The 22,292-nt window shown below is 57.6% G+C and overlaps 1 protein-coding gene and 1 pseudogene across 3 annotated transcripts; one reads left to right on the forward strand and one right to left on the reverse strand.

Moving 5' to 3' along the window:
* Positions 1-903: 903 nt before the first annotated feature.
* On the reverse strand, positions 904-21,445 carry CGN (cingulin). 3 transcript variants are annotated; one of them, XM_016126095.2, is made up of 22 exons: positions 21,347-21,445; positions 20,255-20,473; positions 15,424-16,307; positions 14,677-14,777; positions 14,461-14,527; positions 14,266-14,361; positions 12,698-12,825; positions 11,905-12,037; positions 11,370-11,582; positions 10,810-10,958; positions 10,442-10,574; positions 7,856-8,056; positions 7,312-7,518; positions 6,738-6,995; positions 5,700-5,870; positions 5,043-5,204; positions 4,128-4,217; positions 3,770-3,853; positions 3,538-3,656; positions 3,122-3,230; positions 2,594-2,757; positions 904-2,297 (listed from the first exon to the last, which is right to left on the reverse strand). In XM_016126095.2, the coding sequence occupies exons 3-22, from the start codon at positions 16,291-16,293 to the stop codon at positions 2,156-2,158; spliced, it is 3,597 nt and encodes a 1,198-aa protein (XP_015981581.2). In that variant the 5' UTR covers positions 16,294-16,307; positions 20,255-20,473; positions 21,347-21,445; the 3' UTR covers positions 904-2,155. The 3 variants fall into 3 exon arrangements, with proteins under 3 accessions (XP_015981581.2, XP_036091124.1, XP_036091123.1); XM_036235231.1 differs by having other exon boundaries at positions 20,255-20,441; positions 21,347-21,440; XM_036235230.1 differs by having other exon boundaries at positions 20,255-20,470; positions 21,347-21,419.
* On the forward strand, positions 9,759-9,877 carry LOC118613046 (annotated as a pseudogene).
* Positions 21,446-22,292: the final 847 nt, after the last annotated feature.

Genomic DNA, 22,292 nt, shown 5'->3' on the forward strand with positions numbered 1-22,292 from the left:
TCCTCCGCCATAGAAATGCAGGCACCAAGGGCCAACTCACTCAGACTAGCCTAAGCCAGTCAGGCAGGTGCCCTTCCCTGGCAGGACGCCCAGGCCAAAGTCAAAGCCAGCTTTGCTCTGGGTGGGGCTTGTTTTGCAGAAGCTATTATACCAAAGCTGCGCTTATGGCTTATACCGTGGTTGGGAGAGGCGGGACACGTGTCCTTAAAAGGAATTGGTATTTTTGCAAAAGGATGAGCCTCAACTTCTCCAAAGGCATCTGCTCCCCAAACCCGGGTTAGCACCTTAGGGGCCTGAAAGAGAGAATGGCCAAGCAGGACCTTGGAGCCTCTTCCCAGCCTGGCTGCTGTCTGCAGGTGTCTGCTCCACTGGGTTACGGCGTGCATGCAAGGAAGGCAGGAGCAGTCTGACCCACTCTTGAGTGGCCAGGGCCCCTGACTCTGGCAATAGGCTCTGGCGAACGGCTAGCTCCCTCTTCAAGGCAACGCAAGGGCAGAAACTTCCCCACCTCCGAAGCAGGGACTGGGTTCCATTAAAGGAAGGAAGGGATGGGGTATCTTTGCACTAGGAGGTAAACAAATGCAGGGGGCATCCTAATACCCCGAGGGAATAAAACCTCAATCTGGTCTGTCTTCTCTAACCCTCGGAGAAGGCATTTACCGGCCTTGCTGTTCCCAGAAGCTTTTTATGAGAAAATGGAGGCGCTATAAACACTTCCTGGTTCCCTAGGCTCCATCTCCTCATAAAGAGCCTCTCAGAAGTGAGGTAAAGAAAATCCCAGCTTCGGCCAGTAAATCGTGCAGTTCAAATGTTGTTGTTTTTTTTTTTTTTTCCCATAAAACCCAGACCTCCAAATAAGCCAGGGAAAAAAAACAAAGAGAAAACAAGACAAGGATTTCAGTATAGATACATAATTTTAATATTTTACTTAAAATAAAAATCAAGGCTGGATTTGAGAGAAAATATCTGATTTGCAGAGAATTTTTTTTAAATCATGAAATTACAAGTCATTGGTGAGAACAGCCTTCTTCTTCCCGCAGAGCCTACTTAGAAAATAAGGGATGAATCATCTCCCTCACCTTCTTCCCCACCAGGGCTCGGCTCTCCCCAAAACCCAGAGAACTGAACCCTCCATTGCCTCTTCCCATTGCTACCAAGAGTTGGCCTCTACCCCGGGCAGAAAGCTCTGTAATAGGTCCAAGCTCCTAAGATAAAGAGGGCCCCTGTGTCCCCACTGCGGACCAGCTCGGGGGTGGGCACGTCTGGTCATAGATGTCCACAGGGATGTCCACAGGGACCAGAACCTTTGCTTTGCCACTTGCGTAGACAGTTGTCGTGGTTCCCAGATGCAACCATTTAATAAACACGTCCACAGTCGCAGAGGGAGGGGAGGGTGGAAACCCTGAGCAGAACCGGGCCCCACCACCACATCATGGTGCTACCAAAGTCCCTCCCCCAGGGGCTCGCTGGCAGAGATGTCGGAGCTCTCCGGACCAGCCCCTGGGGCCACCAGGAAGGCTAGGGTCCCCGGGTGGGGAAAAGCTGGTCCTTGGAGAGGTATGAATGTGCAGGTGTAAAAGGCAAGAACATTCCTATCTCCTCGCCGTGGCTAAGGCACTGAGAGGTAAGAAGGGAGGGACCCACTGGCTTGGGGAAGACAGAAAAACAGAAACGGAGGAGGCGGGGACTACCACGTGGGCCCAGAACTGTGCAAAAAGGCGCGTCAAGGAGCACCTAGAGCCACGTCGCACGTCCCTTCTCACCCGTAGCGTCCGCCTCGCCTCACTCCAGGGCGGGAGTCAAAGGAGCAGAACCACCTAGGAGATTTCCCTGAGCCTGAGGGGTAAGGGCTAAAGAATAAAGCTTTCCGTACATGGCAGTTTCCGTCCCTTCCTGTCCTGCTCACTCCCCCTCTACCTAGATGCCGACCCCCCCTGCTGCTGTGCGGGAGAAGAGGGAGGGCGTGGACTCAAGGAAAGGGCCACTCGCCTGAGGTGCCCACTCCTCCGGAGGAAGGTCCATCCCCCAGCTTGGCGCCGATGATGCCCTTTCGCCCTCCCCCCATCTTGAGTGTCAATCGTTGGGTCCCCTGCAGCACTGAGGGACCTGAGGCTGGGCCTCGAGCCGCGGCTTCGGGGCCGCTGTGGACCACGAGCTAACAGGAGCTGGTCTGCAGGTTGCTCTCTGTGAGCAGCGATGCGATGGAGGAGGGGTCGTAGACCCTGTCGAACTCCTCGTCTGAGCTCAGCCCCTCGTGTTGTAGGGCGGACTCGGCAGCCGAGCGGGAAGCTTTGCGCCTGAGCCAGAGAGGAATGCCGGTCATGGAGGGAGGCAGAAAGATCAAAACAGCCACCCTTTTCCGGCTGAGGAATCTCCCAATTCTTCTAAGACCTAAAAAGCTACTCTCAAGATCCCCCGCTAATCAGAGATTTGGGAGAACGGGGGCTGAGATGCTAAGGTCATCAGACTGGCTTCCGGCCAGGAATGAGAAGTCCGCCCCCCCCCTCAAAAAAAAAATCATCTCAGCAGAGCCTGTCTGTGCCCTCGCTGCCCCAGCATCCCGAGGGGCCGGGGGGCAGAAGGGCGGCCATACCAGGCGTCCTTCTCCATGGCTTTGACCCGGGCCTGGAGCTGTTCGTTGACCTCGTGCTGCTCCTCCAGCTCACGCTGCGCCTTCTTCCGCAGGCCGTCCAGCCGCTCGATCTCCTCTTCTGCTTCATCTACCTGCCTCTTCAAGGCCTTCACCTTCAGGCTGAGCTGGGCAGGAAGCCAAGCGCATTAGGAAACCCACTTTGGAAAAGCGTCGGCTGCTGGCAGTGCCCGGGACCCTCCGCTGCAGCAATCCTGACCCGAGATTGTTGCCCCGACAAAAATATCGTGACCACGGGCTTGTCTTGGGGATTAAACGAGTGTGTAACACTTAGCAAGAGAAGCTAGCACATCGCAGGCGCTCAGCGAGCGAACTTCCTGTGACTCCTCTAACCCAGGCCTCTGAATCGAGGCTCCGTCCGTCTATCTACAAAGAAAGGCTGAGTCGGGAAGACCTGTGAGATGGGGCCTCCCCTGGCCTGCAAGCAGACACGCGGCAGGTAGCGGCCACAGGGCCCGGCCGCCGTCCTACCTGGTCCTTCTGGTCATTGACGTGCTGCCGCTCGTCATCGATCTGGATGGACAGCTCTTTAACCCTCCGCTCCAGTTTTCGGTTGGTGGACTGCAGAACCGCCTTCTCCCTAAGGCGGTGGGGGTGGGGGCATGTCTACGGCTGTCACCATTTCTAAAGGAACCCCTGCTGCCTCCGAGGACGCCTCGCGGTCATGACCCCCACCATCGGACAGGGCAGGAGCCAGGGCAGAGCCAAAGAACCGGGGAGACGCAGGTCATGCGCATTTCAGCATTTCTGCAGCTCCCTCTGTTCTCCATCAGGAGAAAAGTTCTCCCGAAAAGATGAGGCTGGGTTGGGCACGTCTGAGGTGGGAGACGGAGGGAGCCCCGGAGGGGAAAAGCCCGGAGGGGGAGAGGGAGGACCGCCCGCGTCACCTCTCTTCCGCCTGCAGCCGCTCCTGCAACTCCCGATTCTGGGCTTCCAGCTGCGAGAAGCTGCTGCTGGGCTTCTGGAAGCCTTCTGAGCTGGCCAGCCGGCTCTTCAAGTCCTTGTTCTGAGCGGGACAGGAGGCCTCCGCGGTTAGCACTTCCATTCTGGTCCCTCCCTGGGCATTCTGCCCCCCACCCCCGGGGTCTGTCCCCGGGGCTCCCCAGCCCTCCCCCTCACCTGTCTCTCCAGAGAGATCTTGTCACACTCCAGGTCCTGCCGGGCGGACCTCTCCTGCATGAGTTCTGTCCTCAGCTGGTCCACCTAGGGGGTGGGTGACAGGAAGCTGACTTGGAGAGGGCTGACGACACACCAAGGGGGTCAGAAGAGCTATAATGTGCTCCCGGAACCCCGAACCCCAGAAATTCCCAGGTGACTGAGAAGTCACAGCCAATTCAAGCGGGAGGAGCCACAGAACTTAGACGGGGCAGCCACACACTGCGCGGCATGTTTTCGTGGGGCCGCGGAGCTGTTTGCGGGAGGGCCCGGGGGCTCTGTCCTCAGGGGAGACACAGATGCGCGGTAAGGAAGGGGTTACCTGGTCCCGGCCGCGGGTCATCCGGTCCGTCAGCAGCTCCACAGTGCTCCTCTCCTCGTCCAACTCCGCCTCCAGCCGCGAGACTTTTTCCTGAGGCGGAGGGACAACAGGTCCATTCTGCCCCAGCCGCTGGACACGAGGAAGCCGGACCCCAAGCCCAGCCTCCACAGGCTTTCTCTCTCGCCCACCCCGTAAGCCACTCGGTCCTCGCCCCTGCCCGGGGCCACCATGGAGCTCGTGCCCTCTGCTGACCAGGGTGGCGTCGAGGGGAAGGCAGAAAGCGGGTGCCCGAGCCAAGGCTGGTGCAGCGAGCCGGGTGCCGAAGCAGCAGGTACACAGTCCAGCCGGGCAGCACCACGCAGAGGCTCGGAGTCCGGCCTCGGGGACGGCCGGCCCGGGTGCGACCCAGCTGTGCCGCCCCCTAGCAGAGGGGCCGTGGAGGGGCCTAAGTCTCAGTTTTCCTCATCTGTACAACGGAGCAAGTAAGACTCTGCAGCCAACAGGGTTACTCTCGGGGTTAAACGAGTCCTAAGTGCTTGGCACACCGCGTAACGCGGAAGTGTCCGGGGCCACCGCTGCTAGCATCGTCGTCATCATTACTGTCGCTATTGCCGATGACAGCGAACTGAAGACCGGCGTGCACTTTAAGAGCGGCAGCCGCTGCTACGCGGAAACACGGGGCCAAAGGTCACTGTTACCCTGTTCTCCGGCCGTATAGAAGAGGCCACATGTTACGTGACGTCTGTGCATCTCTAAACGCTGGTGATTAATTCAGGCAAAACCCGTCAGCTGTGGGCTGCCAGTTCGACCCCCCCGTCCAGAAAGAAGCGTGGTGTGTCCCGGCTCCTTCGCCGACAGAAGTCACACCTGTGCCAGGACCCGAGCCGCCGCCGGCCACCCCCTCAGCACCCTCACCTCGAGGCCCTTGAGTTGCCGGGTCCTGTCATCCTGGGAGCGTTTTTTGTTTTCCGCCTCTTGCTCCAGCCCCTGCAGCCGCTGGGCCAGCAGCTCCTTGTCCAGCCGGGCTGTGTCCCGATCGGCCTGGGACGCCTGCAGGGCCTGCCGCAGCCTCTGGGTCTGGGCAGAAGGGAAGATGGAACAGCTGGGGGGGGGGGAGCGAGGTGGGGCCCGAGGGGTGGGAGGGGTCCGCCCACTGGAGAAAGATTTCATCACCGGCTGCCAAATGCCGTGATAACAGAAAGCAGACTGACTTTTAGACCATTTTCTTTTTTGTTTCACACTTCTCTGCACAAACTGGAATCACTTTAGGAGTTTTCAGACTACCAATCCCGGGTCCCGGCCGCAGGATTACGATTTAGTTGTTAGAGGATGCGGCTTGGGCACTGGGCTTGTCTTTAAATCTCCCGAGCTGACTCGACGGTCAGCAATTTGCAAATCCCTGCTCACAGACAGCGTGTCCACGTCTACAGTGGGCTGCTCACCCCCCCCCCCCGCCCGCCGTCATCCTCCTTAGTATGTCACACTAAGTGCTTAGACCAAAACCCGGGTCCCAGTGACTTCAAACCCAAGACACGGGGAAGGTTCGCGCCCTCTCGCCACTTAGGCTCCTACCTCATCCTGAAGCCGGCTCAGCCCCCCGGAGGTCTTCTCCGCCTCACTGGCCCACTCCTTGGCCTGGCGCTGGGCGTCCGCCACCTCCCGCCGGGCCTTCTCCTTGTACTCCTCCAGCTGGGCCTGGAGCTGCTGCAGGGCCTGCCTGGAGTCGTCCCCAATCTGCTCCAGCTGGGACGCGGAGCAAAGAGCGTTTTCAGCACTCCTCCTCTTTACCAGATGCCTCGGCCCCCATGTGGGCCCGGGCTCCCCAGACTCGGCCCCTCGTGCTCTCTCCGGGCCTAGGTCCCTCATGTGGCTACTGGTAACGTCCACATAGCCTGGGTTCAAACCCTGGCCCCGCCGCTTATTAACTGTGTGACCAGAGGCAAGTTACTTATCCTCTCTGGGTCTCAGAGCTCCCCATCTGCAAAATGGGACAACAGTCCCTGTGTCACAAGGTTCTTGGGACAATTATCTTAGTTAATGACGTGCTTACAATGGTACCTGATACAAAATAAACCTTAAACGACCTTATTTCAACAAACCCAAAATGCCAGGGATTATAAAATGCACCTCTAAGAAAAGTCTGCCACTGACACCGGAATACCGACACTCCGCTTCGGGGATGATAAAATGCGCATTTCGGAATTGATGCACTGTGTTAGGTGCCGGCTCTAGTTTTATCAAAAGGTCGGGAAGACTTTACCCCCCCAAAAAAAGCCATTTATTTCCTTTTCTTCCTATCTCCTTCTCCTCCCTCAAATATAAAATTCTCCCCGTGAAGATTCTTACGTTTAAGTCTTATACCAGGAGGAGGCAGCCTCCAAGGACTGAAGCCATAAAGGACTGGGATGTGTGTGTGGGGGGGGGAAGGGCAAAAACCCCGAGGGCAGGTAGGAAGGACGCAGCTCTCTGAAGACCTGACCTTGGCTTCCCTGACAATGAACTTGAGGGAGGCGAACAGCGCACATTCTGACCCATAACCACCCGTCCCCGGGGCGTGAGCTTCCTCCGAGCGGGGCCTCCCCCCAGAGCCCAGGCTGCCCCGCGCCCCACCTCCTTGTTCAGCCGGTCCACAGTCCGGTCCAACAGGCGCTTCTGCTCCTCCAGCTCGGCCTTGGCCTGCCGCAGCGCCTCCCGCTGCTGGCCTTCCTCCTCCAGGGCCCGGCGCAGCGCCTGCTGCTCCTGCGCCGAGCGGGCCAGCGCCCGCTGCGCCTCGTCCAGCCGCACCTCCAGTGCCCTCTTGGCCGCGGCCAGGCTCCCTTCCTCTTCCTGGGCTGTGTCCAGGGCCCCCTCTAGCCGCTGCTTCTCTGCCTGGGGAGGGGGCTGGACTGAGAGGGGGCAAAGCTGGGGCTCCAGCACTTGGAGGTGAGCAGATGGGGGGTGGACGTGGAGAGACTTATTCATGAAAGGGTTGGGCAGTGTGAACAGGCCCAGAGGAAGCTTCACAGAAATCAAGGCACAGGATGTGCAAAGGCTGGGACGTCCACACCGGAACACAGTCCAGGAAGTAAACCCGTGGTGGACGGAGGGTTTAGGGGGGCACACAGAACCCCTCTAAGGGCAAAATGAAAGTGACGGCCGAGCGTGTAGCCGGGGACTGGAGAGAACGGCCCCCCGAAGCACTGACCTCCAGCCGCTGCACCTTGTCCCGAAGCCGAGCCTCCGCCACTTCCCCGCCCTCCGCCAGGCCTCGCGCCTCCTTCAGCTGCTGCTCCAGACCCAGGATGCGCCGTCGGAACTCGTCGTTCTCCTCCTGGGTCTCCCGAAGCGTCGTCTCCACCGCTGCCCGACGCTGCCCCAGCACTGTCGCGTCCGCCTCTGCTGCCATCTGAGCCTGCGGCCGAAGATGGAGCGGCGGGCGGCTCAGACCCCGGGGCTCCGGGCCACTGAACAACCCCCCGAGAGCGGCCCCAGACAGCCCAAGGAACTGGACTTAAAGTGGGGTAGCGCCACCAGCCAGAGGCTGCCCGCAGAACCCCACCCCTACAGCGGGTGTCACCAGGTACAGCTGGGCCTCCCCCTGCCAAACCCTGGCTACTTCAACCACACACCTGGGACCGGGAATCCGGTCTGTACGTACCCACGACAGGTATCTTTCCATGCCCTCCGGCTCCTCAGCCCTCCAGACCCCTCAGCCTGCACCTCCTAAGCCCTGTGCCCACTCCCCTTGCCTTGGAAGCGTCTTCACAGTCCTGTCTCAGTTGCTGGAGGGTCTTTTGCAGCTGGACGTTCTGCTGCTCCAGGCCCTGGCTGCGGTCAGCCTCGGCCTTCAGCTGCTTCTCCAGCTCCCGCTCCCGGAGCCGCCCGGCCACCTCCTGGCTCTGCCGCTCGGCCCGCAGCTCCTTGAGCTCCTCCTGAGCCCGGCACAGCTCCTGCAGGGGGAGGGGAACGGTGCCAGGGTGGAGTCGGACGCGGTGAATTCCCATGCATTGCTGGGTGGCATGAAATGGTGAGCCCAGGGCCGGTTTCTCAGAAGTTAGCCAGTTACCATGTGACCCAGCAATTCCGCTCCTAGGCACGTGCCCAAGAGAACTGAAAATTTGTGGTGTTCACAGAAAGATTGTATGTGAATGCTCACGGCATTAGCCGTTACAGCTAAAACAGAGAAATGACCTAAATGCCCGTCGGCTGGTGAACCGATAAGCAAAAGTGGTACGTCCATACAATGGAATATTACTCAGCCATAAAAAGTAATGGAGTACTGATACTTGCTATATGACACGTGTAAACCTTGAAAAATATCAGGTTAAGTCAAAGATCACAGACACGAAAGGCCACATCTTATCGGAGTCCAACTAAATGACAAGTCCAGAACAGGCAAATCCAGAGAAAGGAGATTAGTGGTTGCCGGGGGCAACTCTGGCAGAGTGACTGCCAATGGATACGGGGTTCCTGTTTGGGGCAATAAAGGTGTTCTATAACTAGACAGGGGTGAGGGTTGTACAACTTTGTGACTATACTAAAATCTCCTCGATTTGTACACTTGAAAAGGGTGAATTTTATGGCATATGAAATAAATCCATTGAAAAATTATGTGGAGTGAGAAAAGATGAGGGTATAGATAAAAAAGGATTGACTGTTAAGAAGAAAATGTGTGGAAAATCAACACATGTTCCACGATAAATAGTGGTGCCGGTGACGTGTTTTTTAAAAAGTCAAAATATGAGTTCTGGCACTAATTCTTTAGCTAGTAACTACTTCTGAAATTCAGAAAGTACCATAATCAGGCTGAAAGGTGGTAGAACACCTAGCGAATCTTCGATGTCTGACACTGACAAAACCAGTTTCAAAGAAAAACAGCCCAACATATGATCAGACTGGACCAGGTCGGTCTGTTTTCGTAATGTATATTTTGTCTATTGACTAAATATTTGACAAAATACACTTACTGTATAAGATAAATAAAGCACTAATTGGTACTTTTTCATTTTTTAGCTCTATCCAACTGACATTTTCCAGAGAATATCCAGGTTCACTCTATCGACTAATACAGTGCCACGAATGTTAAGACTTTTTTTGGTATTTGTCCACTTCATAACAATATAGTAAAAATTTAAGAGTAGTTTTGATTTCACAACCATGAAAGGAAAGTACAGTTGGTTAACGCTTATTATGTTTTCTTCTACCAAATATTGTGTGTAAGTCCAGGCTTTTATTTATCTGGAAAATCAGCATTTAGAGCTATATTTCTTCACTCACTTAAAAATATGATTCCCTTGATTATAGTTAGGCATTCTTAAGCAATAGAATGATAAAACAAACACTGACTAATTATCACTTACTAAGTACCTACTATGATAGCATGATTCCAGCAAGAGAATCAAAGAAATGTAGACCCAGAAGGATTCTCAAGAGGCCATAAATGCCAGCTTCTTATGACTTATGAAAATATTTTCCAAGTTTCTAAATAACCAAAAATAATCAGTTGCTTTGTTGTCTCATAAACTAGTACCAGGACTGTGAAGAAATATTATGTGTTCACTTCAATTTTATGCCCTTATTATTTATAAAATATCTACATGTGATAAAAAATTTAATTCCTTGTATCTAAGCAGCTTTCAAATTGCCATTTGAGTCTACAGCCATGCTACCCTGAACAAGCCTGATCCTGTCTGATCTTGGAAGCTAAGCAGGGTCAGGCCTGGTTAGTATTTGGACGGGAGACCGCCTAGGAAGACCAGGTGCTGCAGGCGTAAAAAATGAGGGACTGTAAGCTGACAAGGTCCTTGCAATCTATGAGGTCAACCAAGGGTTGCCTCGCCTGAAAAAAAAAAAATTTGCCATTTCATTTCCCATGTAGGTCAGCTGGCCAGGCCAGTGCAAGAATTCCAGCCCACGTGACTACAGTTCTCATTGTAAACAAATAAACTGGCACTCTATGTTTAAATGAGGACCCTCTGCAGGCAGAGCAAGCTTTGCTCATCAAGTTAGCTTTCCAAGCTTGCAAAAATGACCTTAGAGTTTCGCAAATCCACCTAAACACCACTACCCATGAGGTCTCTTGGAAGAGAGCCAGTAGCCTCTGGCTGTAACTCAACCTGGCCACTGCGAGCCCTTCTTGCTAGAAATTCCTCTACTCAGTGAGACCAGCCACGCTGGATCAGAGTACATGCTGGAAGAGATAAGGCTGAGCAGACAGGATGGGGCCTGAAAACCAAGCAGAGGGAGACAGCCACACTAGTGTGGGGGCCCTCGTGGGTAGGGAGGCAGGTGCCCATCACCCCGACCTGCCCTTCGGCCCCCCACCTCCCAAGTACCTTCTTGAGCTCCTCCACCTGGCGAGAATCCCCAGCACCAGCGCGGGCCTGCCCTAATTCCCTCTGCAAGACCTTGATCTTCTCCCCGAGCTCCTCTTCCATCTCCTCCTTCTCCATTCGCAGCTGCAGAAGTCTGAGCCCAGACAGGTGAATTAAAAGGGAAAGGGAAGAGGGCGAGGCCAGCTGCCTGGGAGAGGGGGTAGCAGGGCAATGAAAACCACCTCCCTGGAGGCCGATACGCTCGGAGGGGGCTGTGGAGAAGAGCAGAGTGAGGAGCGGGGCAGCGGAGAGCACAGCACGGGGGGGAGGACGGGGGTATGGACGGCAGGCGCGGGCGAGCATTCCCGGGAGAGGGGCGAGGTCCTCACTCCTGCTTGGTGGCTCGGAGCTCCTCCTTGTTCTTCTGGAACATGCTCTGCCAATGCCCCGTCTCCTCTGAGGTCTCCTCCAGCTCCCTCTGCAGCCCCCGCACCAGGGCTGACATCTTCTGCTTCTCAGCCTCTAATGCCACGTGGTCCTAAGGAAGGGAGGCCGAGGGGGGCAGGAGGCTCAGAGGGAAGAGCTCGCTTCGAATCCCGGTGTGAGTGTACAGAAGGGGAGGCTCAGGCCTGGAGGACACCACGCCAGCTGCCCGGCCTGAGCCCCCCTGGAACCTGGTACGTTGCTAGCAGAGGCTCTCTCCCCAAGTCACTTCACCCCTGTCACCTACAGGAAGCTCCCCCCGTTACTTCCCCATGGGACTCTGGCCACGCACTCTTGTGGTCCCCTGGCCTGCAGGCTTCCTGACCAAGGTTTTCATTACATCTCCCTTGTGTCTTTTAGGGGGAGTTCCAGTTACAACCACAACGAGTCCCAAAACACCAAGACCTCGAGGCGGCCCCCTTCCCGGGAGCGTCCTCTGCTCCCAGCCCCTGCTCCGGTCACGTGCCTGGGTGGCGTCCTGCATGCTCCGGCGAAGCTGCTCTGCGTCTCGCTGGTACTGCTGCCGGACCTGCTCCACCTCCTGGTCCCGGGAGGCCACCTCCTCCTTCAGGGCGCCCTTCAGGGCTGTCAGCTCGCGCTCCCGCAGCCTCAGCTGCTCCTCTAGCCGCTGTTTCCCCTCCAAGACCTCTTCCAGAAGTTCCCGAGTCTCTGACAGGTCCTGGGGAAAGCGACAGTGAGAGCTCAGAGGTGACTGTACCAGGACCTCCCAGCCTAGTCGCGCGTTCAGTCGGTCAGCCAGAAAGTGCTCGTCAGGCACGGCACAAGGCGTACTTTGCCCGCCAAGAGGCCTCGTTAGGATAAAGGAAACCCACCATCCGGGCCTGAGTCCCCCCGGCCACTGGGTCTGTCCGAAAGCGCACTCAGGGGTACCGCCATCAGTTACCTACTCCCCGTATTTAGAGGAAACTGCAGATGAACAGACTTGAGGATGCTCTAGCCGAAAGGAAGCAGAAGCTGGGGTACCCGGCCCGGCTCCCTACCTTCCTCAGCACCTCCTTCGCAGGCTCAGGGGCCTGGGCCTGCTTCAGCTGGTCCTGCAGCTCCATCACCTGGGCCTCCAGCCTGCGTCGTGCCCTTTCACCCTGGTCCAGGAGGAGCTTCACGTTCTGGAGCCTGATCATCAAGAACGGATTATTGATGACCTGTACCACACGTTGGGCGGTTTTCTAAGCCCTTTACATGTATTAATTCATTCATGCCTCCTTTACAGTCTTTGCTCAAATCTTCGCGAGGACTTCCCCGACCCCCTGATCTAGTATTACAACCTGCTGCCCTGCAACCCAGCCCTCTCGACCAGCTGCGCCTTACTCTATTTGTCACCTTCTCACGTATGACAAGCTTACTTACAGGATGCGTTTACTGCTTATGGCCCATCCCCCCCACCCACCCGCTAGAAACCAGGCCTCTGGAGAGCAGGGCCTTTCATCTGTGCGGTTCACGGACGTATACTCCAGGAATCCAGATCACTGCCTACCACATGGCGCTCCCTGCACAAACGTCTGCTGAATGAGCGAGCGCGGCCTCACAGTGATCCTGAGGCAGGTCCTGTTGTTGACCCACTTCACAGATGAAGGACCGAGGCAAGAGGCAGACCGCTAGCCTAACTCGGGCACCGTCGCCACCGCAGACAGAGAAGAGAGGTCCCATCTTTAAGCCATCCCTGCCTTCTCCTTCCAGATTCCAGAGAGTCCCCGTCTCCCTCAGCCCTGGGGCAGCGCCTGACTCGGGCCGGGGCCCCCGGCAGCCCCCCTGGTGCACCCCCGCCGCGCTCACTCCTTGGTGCTCTGCTGGGCCTCCCCCAGCCTCCTCCCCAGCAGCTCCTGCAAGCGGCCACACTCTTCTGCCTTCTCCTCCAGCTGCCGCTCCAGCCCCACCCGGGAGGGCTCCAGCTTCTGCCGCTTCTGGAAAAGGAGAGGAGAGCATGGCAGGGGAAGAGCAGGGGGGCCTCCGAGCAGGACGTGACACTCGCTCCGTGACAGGCGCCGTACTGGGGACCTCGCACACACGTTATCTGCCTTTAACCTTCATGAAAAGCCTCGGTACTTGCAATGGCTTAAGATACGTTCACCAATGCTATGACGTTCCTTTCAAAAGGTAAAGCTTCTCTGCTTGAGTGAGGGCTGCACCTAGGGACGCTCATCTAACAAGCAGAAGAGGGACATGGTGACGTGGAGCCTCTGAGACTCGGTCATAAGGAGGCCTCGCAGCTCCCCCCTCACGTCCTCCCCGTTTCGCACACTCAGGGGAAAGGTAGAGCTACTGTTTTGTGACGACACTTGCACAGCCCTGGGACGAGGTCCACACGGCAAGGAACTGAGGCCTCCTACCCTCGAAGCCATTTCAGAAGCAGATCCTCCAAGCCTAGTGAAGTCTTCCGATGACTGGAGCCCCCCACCAATACCTCGACTGGAACCTCATGAAAGACCCAGGCCAGACGGCCCGGCCAAGCTGCTCCCCAATTCTGGCCCTCAGACACTGGGAGATGTTTGCGGTAAGTCGTTCGGTTCTGAGATAATCTGTTCCACAGCAACAGATAACTCATACAGGACCATCATATTCCCCACCTAGCAGTTAAGGAATCACAGGCTTGGAACATTTAAAGACCCTGCTCAAGGTCAATCACACAGCCAATAGCTAAGGGCACCAGGATTTGAGCGCGGTTTTGACTTCACAGCACACCATTTAACACGGGTTTCCAGGAAACACGGGGAGTCAGTTACAGGCCAACATTTACTGAGCTCCAGCCACCAACGGGCTCCACTGTACAAGGTGGCAGTGGGATTTTAAAGGGCGGGGGGGGGGGGGGGGAGGGGAGCGGGAGTCCGTAGGCTATTGAATAAGGCTGACCTGAATTTTTAAATTTCTTCTGTGCTTCTTACCACCTTGAGCAATTCTCTTAACCTCTCTGATCTTCAATTCTCTCATCAGAAGAGTCCGGGATGCGCACTCTACAGGGTCACTATCGTTATTATGTATCACCCAGGACAGCGCCTACTACAAACATTACTATACTCGATGGATGACAGCTACTGTTATCACCATCATTATCATGACGATGAAAAGAACTGACATAAGTAATTCGTTCACGATTTATATGGCGGAGCCAGGACGGGAACGGCCAAAAGAAACGGAACGGAAAGCAGCTGGACCCCTGAGGGACGTGTTCCTTCTGTCAAACCTCCGAGGATGCCCAGAAGTGCCGGCTGGGACCAGCACAAACTCTCGTCTCGTCCCGTCTCACAGGACACGCGAGTGCTCGCCCCACGGCTCGGAGGAGCCGGCCTGAGCCGCAGTCTCTCCCCGTGGGCCCGCATCCCTCCTGCTCCTCTGCTCCTCCTCACCTTCACCTCTTCATCCAGCTTCTGCTGCAGCTCCTCCACTTTTCGGGTGAGTTCACCCTGCCCTGCCAGGGCCTTAGAGGAACCAGGAGAAGCCACCTGTCAGAGACATGGAGGGAAGGAAGCGAGTCCACATCCAGCTCCTGAGGCCCCAAGGGCCGGAAGCCTGACCTTCGCTCCCACCATGAGGCCACTCACCAGAGGCTGCATCTGCTCCAGCACCAAACTGACCTTCCTCCTTACGGAAGTTTCACTTTCTGGGCTTCTGGAAGAGAAAAGGACAAAAGCCAAGGTTAGGGGAGGAAAGAGGTGGCAGAGATGAGGGAAGTCGGGGCTAAGGGAGGGGAGGATGGGGAAGGAAGCTGGATGGGAAAGGAGCGAGGCGTGGGACTCGGCGCTGGACCGCCCACTCACCCCTCCCTCAGGATGCCATAGATGGCGGCCTTCACGTGGTCTACGCCGCCAGGTGGGGCTGCCTCCCGCTGGTCTCGGAGAAGGTCTGGAGTCGACTTGAACTGCAAAAGAAGTAAACCCACAGACATGAGGATTAAGCCAGAAGCATGTGTGGGGTTCAGATGGAGCAGAGGTGGCAACTGGGAGACAAGGCCCTTCGAGCACGGTGACCGAGATGGAAGTGGGGTCAGGAGGCAACATCGCTGAGGGCTGAGCCCCAGCCGGGGACAGGTGTGAGCAGGACACACCCCTCACAAAGGTTTCCTCAACAGACAGCTCTCAACCCGCTGTGAGCCGTGTCACAAATAATTTGTCGCTAACGAGTTAATACTTGTCCAAGTGATTTACTTTCAGAACGCGCTTAACTTCTTCTCGGGGTACAATCGCTCCCCACTTACTTGCATCCCTGAGTGAGGGACAAAGGTGGGAGCTTTGTCAAGAGCCCCGGGGAGCCGCCCCACCCTCAGGCCCGCGCGTGTGTGTGTGTGCGCGCGCGTGCGTGCACACGCGGTCACTCGGGCGAGCACAGGGCACTGTCCGTGTTCGTGAACGGCGGTGTCAAGGATCCATGTCCTCTAGGATTTTGCCCGCGGAAATCGTGCACACGCGGATGGATGGAGAAGCGGGGCACAGAAGGCGGAGACCACCTGCCCCGGGCTGTGCGAGGCGCCAGGGGGCCCCGGGGCTGGAGGAGGGGCGGGGTCTGACCTCCAGCAGGGCGGGGTGCTGCGTGCTCCCTCGCGGGTCCTCAAAGCTCTGCAGGACCCAGTCCTGGGTCTGACGGGCCCGGCCCCCGCCGCCGGGGGGGCCGGGACTCTGCGGCGGCGCGTTCGAGCTGCGCAGCTGGCCGTCCTGCTTCGAGCCGGGGCTCCAGGGGCTGGGGGGCCGGCGCTCGCGGTCCCCCAGCGTGTCCCTGGGCAGCCGGTTGTCCAGGCTCTGGCTGCGCTTGCGCTGCTCGGGCGGCAACGAACGCAGGCGGCGGCCGCTGCGGCCCCGGGCCTGGCCGCCCTGGGGACTGTCGAACTTGCTGATGAGTGAGTCCACGGAGGACAGGGGCGCCGTGTCGATGGTGCTCCCTGGGGCGGCGCCCTGGGGGGCCAGCTCCAGCATGCTGGTGCTCCTGTTGCCCTGAGCCATGGGGACCAGGCCTGTCAGCGACGCCTGGGACTGGGAGCGGGGGAGCCGCCCCCGGCCGCGGGCCCCCGGCTCCTCGTCGTCGGACACGCTGTCCCGCAGCAGGCCAGGAAACTCCTTGGCCTGAGGGTAGGGGCTCTCGGGGCGCTCCGAGTCGGGGCTCAGGTTTCCTGGGGCCCCTCGGTGGTTGCCCCCCTTGATTTGGACCCCGAAGGAGTCGCCGCCCTTCTGCCCGCTGTTGAGCACCACAAAGGGCTGCCCCGCGATGCCCTGCACGCGCACGGCGACCCCGTAGGTACTGGCTCTGGCGTCCTTAGCCGGGCGTCGCCCCCCGTGGCGCAAAGTGCCCATCTCCGTGGCCCCCGCTGGCTCTGTGATGAAGCGAATCTGGACTCCATGGTCTACGGGGCCCCGGGGCTCGGCCATGGTGAACGCCTGCTCCATGGGCAGGAGGGGCCCTAGAAGATGAAGAAAGGGGAGTCGGCTGAGAGACTAGAAGCAGAAACCCAGAAACCTCCCCCAAGCCCGCTTTGGGGAGGCCAGCTGCCTTGTCATTTCCTCCTGCATGAGAACTGTGGTTCTCATTCTTGATCTGAATAGCAGAAGCACCCCCGTGGGCTTGTTAGGACAGCCCACCCCCAGAGTTTTTGATTGGGTAGATCTGGGGTGGAGCCTGAGGGTTTGCATTTGTAAAAGTTCCCAGGTGGTGCTGATGCTGCCCGTCTAGGGACCACACTTAGAGACCCGCTGCCCCAGAAGAATCCATCTCCTCTGTTGTAGTTCTGGGTACTGGGCTTATCAAGAGTTTAAAGATCTTCTTGATCTTCACACACACACACACACACGGGCGCCTCCCCACTCCACGAAGGCAGAACCCAAGCCCTGTCCCACCGAGACCTCCGCCCCCACAGAGCAAAGGGGCCTCCACTCCCCCAGCTCATTGCAAATACAGAGGACCCCCAAGGCATGGCTTCCCATTTCTGGAAGGACACTCAAACTGACAGCAGGGGTGCCTCTGGATTGGGGGGCTGAGGGCTAAGGACAGGGATGGAGAGGTGACTGGCTTTCTCTTGTGTACTGTGTCCCGTTTGAATCTGGAACCATGTAGATGTATTGCCTATTCAAGTGAAGACATAACTAATGGATAAGAGTGCCAACCCGAGAGGCCCCAGGACACACAGACTTGTCTCGCCCAGGGGGGCAGGGCCAAGACCAGCTCCCCGGGTCCACACTGCCTGGGCTCAGGGTCAGCGAGTGGAATGTATTCCAGGTGTGTTCCAGCTCCAGGAACTCCAGCTTCCTCAGGGAGCTGATCCCCACCGGAGCCCAGCACCAAACTGGAGGAGGAGCCTCTAGTGTGCCAGACAGAGAGACACACACACACCCAGCGCACCCTCCCCACCCTCCCTGCGGAGCTCCAGCTGAATAAGCTTGGCAAGGCCCCTTTCAGGGACAGTACAAAGTCCTAGGAAGCCCAGGCGCCTGCCCGGTGAGAGGGAAAGGGAGGGCTGGGCTCCAGGTGAGAAAGGCTCCCGCAGGAGGAAGAGCATTCCTGCCATTCCAGGCCCTTCCCCCTCCCAAGAAAGAAACCAGGAGGGAAGAGCCCCTTGTTGCAAAAAAAAAAAAAAAAAAAAAAAACCAGCCCAACCAACTCAACATACTCCTTTGCAGGACATGATGAAAACAGTGCACCCAGACTCTACCAAAGACTCTCAAGAGGTTCGTGAACACCTTAAAGCCCACCCATGACCCTGAGGACCCCAAGAGTGTCGGAAGGGCCTTAATCGACCTGACTCAGATGCCCCAAACAACAGGACATTTAGTCGGCAGGGCACTATGCTGGAATTCAAGTAAGAAATGGGACCAGAAAAGCCACAAGGCAAAAGGGGAAGTTTCCGAGCCACCCATCCAGTAGAAAAGGCTCTGGCCGGAGTCGGCGTCTGGCTTGCAATCCTAGCTGTGCTCTCCACTCGATCTACAACCTTGGGCAAATCGCAGCTTTTCTGAGCCTCGGTTTCCTCACCTTTAAAATAAGTATAATGATAATACCTCATGAGGTGATTGCCTGCAAGAATTAGACGACAATTGCATGGGTGTCCACAACTGTTAAAATTTATCTAGCTATTTATTCACTTAAGATTTTTGCACTTTATTTACTTAGGTTCTACTTTAATTAAAAAAAAAAAAAAGACAAAATATTAAACATCAATGCACCTAGCAGCACACGCCTGTCGGAAAGCTAACATGTTACCCTGCACACACCTGCTCCTTCCAGCAGGACCCTCTGGGCTTCGCCTGATTCGCAGAAGGATGTACCCTCCTCAGAGCAGCCTTCCCCGACCCCTCCTCCCACAAACTAGGTCACAACCACGTTGCACGCTCTACAGTTGTCCTTCAGTGACTTTGCCTCAGCTTGTTTTTATATATGTCCTGGAGTGATGCCTTGTTTCCTATCTGTCTCCCCAACTAGATTATAAGCTCCTGGAGGGCGAAGACCATGGCTCTCGGCTGACTCCTGTGTCCCCAGGGCCTGGCTGACGTTAAGTATTTGTTAAAGGTTGCCTCCTGAACCAACTCGCAGAGCAGTGGGGGGATGTGCCCCGGGATCCCTCACAGCCATTTCACACTTGCCTTAGTGACAAGACCTCCTCTTGGCCTGGGCTCCCTGCCCTACTCGGTCAGTTTTGGAACCAGATGTGCCTAGACTGCCAGCTCTCGGAAGTCACATGATTTATTCATGGTGCCGCTCTACCTTGTCAGCGCATCCACTGATCTTCCAGATCCAGGCCAAGAGGTTCCCAGGCCTGGCTCAGCGGGGAGCATGGCCCCTTGCTCGCCCGCGGGCGCTGAGCTGTTCAGAGGCGCCACTGAACGCACCCCCAGGTCCCGGTGACCCACAAACCTCAACCGATGGGGGTCAGGGGCCAGGAGGGCTGAAGGGATCTTTGGGGTAGGTCATAAAGTAGGGCTTTAAATGATTCAACATGGAAAACCCGAAACCTATCCGCCTCCAGTCACAGAGGGCAGCGGGGCGGGGAGTTGGGCAGCTCCAAGGCCTTGCGTAAGCCCCAGAGGCAGGTAAACAGTGATCCAGCACCAGGCAACAGAGAGTCCAGAGCCTCGCTCTCACCGGCTGCCTGACCCTGCTCCTCCCGCCCCTGGCAAATGCCCAAGGCGCTCCTCACCAGCTGTACTCTGGGAAGAGACCAGGCCAAAAGTTAATTCGGCTTCATCTGCCTGCCCCGCCATCCCTGCCCGCGAGGGGGTTCGATGGTGCACCTGTACCAAACAGCCACTTCTCCCCGAGTTACTCATTAGCCTGCCCTGCCTCAATTCCATCCCCTCTGGCCCAGCCACGGCGTCTGGCTCCCAACTAGGAGTGACTGGGTCTCCGGACTCCTGGCAGGAAGTGGGGGTGGGGTGGCTTCAGGTGTACAGAGGAGGAACTGACATCCGCAGGGCTAGGGAACATGATAGATGCTACGGAATTGGCAGATTTAGAAAACGGGAGACCTGGAGGAGGTGGAGGTTAGACTCCTCTCTGAGGCAGTAAGGAAAGTACATGATCGGAAGAGAAAAGGGCAGCTCGGACCTTGATCGCTTGGCTGCTGCTTTCTCATAGGGATACAAAGGTAAGGGTTCCTCATGGATCCGAAAAGAACCCCCCAAGTAGACTCCTGGCTCGGTCCGCTGGAAAAGCCGAAACCTGAGAGCCAGACTAGGGCTGCCTGGCCAGTAGGGTAAGAAAACACGATGAGGAACTGGGCCCCTTCGAACTTGCTGGACTGGTTTGAGGGGGAAGGGGAGGGCCAGGGAGACTCGGCCAGGCAGCCTGTAGAGCAGACCCGAGAAATTCCACAGCACAGAGGGGGCAGAGGGGCAAAACCATGGGCAGGGACTCTGTGCAGCCTAGATGTCAAGGCCAAGGCTCTGAAGGAAGAGGCAGAAGGTAGAGAGGGAACGGGCGGGAGGAGCAGATGCACAAGATGCACAAAAAACCTGCTGACTGACAGTCCAGCGCGTGACAAGAAGACTCTACCTTCCACCCCTCCCTTTCAAGTTCCCAAAGACGCATTCCTGATCCCACACTAACTCTGGCCGCCTCCCTGGCCATCCGTTTTCCCCTCCCCCACACGCAGAGAAGCAGCCCCACCCCCTCCCTTCCTCACTTCCCTCAGAGGTGAAGGCAGGCAGGTTCCAGGAAGCCAGAATCCTCTTAGGGTCAGGCAAATCCCGGGATTAGCAGTCCCCTGGTGCCAGCCCCCCACTCCCAAATATCCGGGATGGAAGCAGAGGTGCAGAGGCACCCGCAGGCAGCCTGTCCACAACATAGCGGTTACTAATTATTTCTCCAATTACGAGGGCATCAAAGGGGCTGAGCTCAGGCTGGCTCCGGTTCCCTTACCTGCCTAAGGCAAGGGAATCTGCCTCGGTCTCGTCGGCGCCCCGGCCGCGCACCTCTCCTCCAGCTGGAGACCCGGAGGCGCTCCCTCCCCTAGGCTTGTGGCCTCCTGCGGCGTCTTGCCTTCTTCCTGCACCTCCACTGCCCACTGGCAGTCTGACGGCCGTCAGGGTCGGGGAGCCAGGGACGCCTGGGGGGGTTTCAGGGAATAATAGCGATCTTCTGAGAGGCAACAGAGAAATAGGTTAGGCTCACGAACCTCACCTGGTGGCCCCGTCTAGAACCACAGAAGAAAGTATGCGTGCTTGGGGCGAGGGGAGGGGGGAGGTCTGACATTAGCCCCCAGAAACAGGGCTCAATAGAAACAGTTCTAGATATTGTGTAGGCCCCGGGATCTTCGCTTCCCCACAGCCCTCTCTTGGAGGGAGCACGGTTTCGAGAGGAAGAAGGAAAAATTCTCCCTGGCATGAAAGCAAAAGCGGACAGAAACTGAGCCTTAGTTTCACACCGGGCCAAGAGATGGGGGCGCCCTCCTTCCTGCTCGGCCCCTGCGTCTTATTTGCAGCTGTCTTCACCTGTATGTAGGTGAATGGTTTCAGGAAGATCCCACCCCTCAGCCATCTCAAAGCCAGAAGGGAGGTGTCAGCACCAGCGAGCCTGGCACCGGGTGGAAGCACCTCAGGAAAACAGCACCTCTCCCCGCCCCGCCGCTGTCTGTGAACCTGGCTGCCGTCCCCTTCGCCCCACCAAGACCGACGCCGTCCCCCCACCACTCCGGTCTCCTAGAGACATCCTGCCCCTGAGACCGACCTCTGACCTCCAGAGAGATCCGGGCCCCGAAACGCTCTCGTGCCCTGGGAAACGGCCTTAGCCTCAGGTGTCCCTCACCTGGCACCTTCCCAGGCACCCGTCTCTGACACCTTAGCATGGGAGCCAGCTCTGAACCAGTACGCCCACCCTGCCTTGACCTCCCCTCGTCCTCTCTCCAACTCCGCACCTGTGCCCTGGAGGGAGGTACCCCGGATCGCCGCCACCCCCGCCCCTCAGGGGTGCACCTGCGTCTCAGGTGCCCTTGCCCCGGCCCGGTTCACTCACCCCAGCCCGGCCCGGCGCTCGCGAGCTCGAGCTCGGGGTCGGGCTCCGGCTCCGCCGGAGCTGCACGCGCGGCTCGCGGGCCCTCCCCCTCGGCCCTCGGCGCTCCCTCCTTCCCGCTCCCCCTCCCGCCAACCTGTTACTCCCCTCCGGAGCTCCACCCCATTGGCCGTCACCACGCGGCCCGCCCCAGCCTCCCTCCGGTTGGTCCGTTTCCCGCGAGGGGCGGGGCCTCGGCCGCAAGGACCGGGCCCCGGGGTCGCCGGCCGGGGTGGGCGGGAGGTGCGGGCCGGGTCACGTGGGCCGGCGGGCGGTGGAGCGCCGGGGCGGGGCGGCGAGGGGCTGCAGGAGGCCATTTTGGGGGCCACCGGAGACCGCCCCCCGGCCCGGCGCGGGGAGCCGCCCGCGAGAGCATCCTCTGGCCTCAGCCCCCCGCCTCCAGCTTTCTCCGCCGACATCTCTGTCCGCATCCCTTTCTGCCCTTCACCTACCTCCGCATGAACCGGCTCGCTCTTCCGTCACTTCTGCAGAAAACATCTGTCTCCTCGGCGCCCCGACGCCAGAGCCTCCTCCACCTCGGCTTTTCCCCCAACCTGAGCCAGAACCCCAATGTAGGGTTCTCTGGCCTCTACAAATCATTTTCCAGCCGGGTACCTTGTTCACCGTAGTAGTTATCACCTCCCGAGTTATGTAATTTAACCTTAAAAATCATATTCGTTTGTCTCTCGGTTCGTTCCTTTATCCCGAACGCCTGCAGACAGGGACAGGCACGCGTTCGGCGCTTAAAACCCGTTGAATAAATGAGTGGGAATAGGGGAGGAAGTTTGCTTTGAAAGGGGATGTAAATGTACATTGAGTAGCAATAACCCTCACTCTAAATGGAAGGGTAATCAACCCCAGATTGTAAACTCACTTTTTTTTTTTTTTAAGAAACCCACTTTTTAAAAAG

Source organism: Rousettus aegyptiacus, unplaced genomic scaffold (genome assembly GCF_014176215.1).
Source record: "Rousettus aegyptiacus isolate mRouAeg1 unplaced genomic scaffold, mRouAeg1.p scaffold_m13_p_17, whole genome shotgun sequence".
Lineage (NCBI taxonomy): Eukaryota > Metazoa > Chordata > Mammalia > Chiroptera > Pteropodidae > Rousettus > Rousettus aegyptiacus.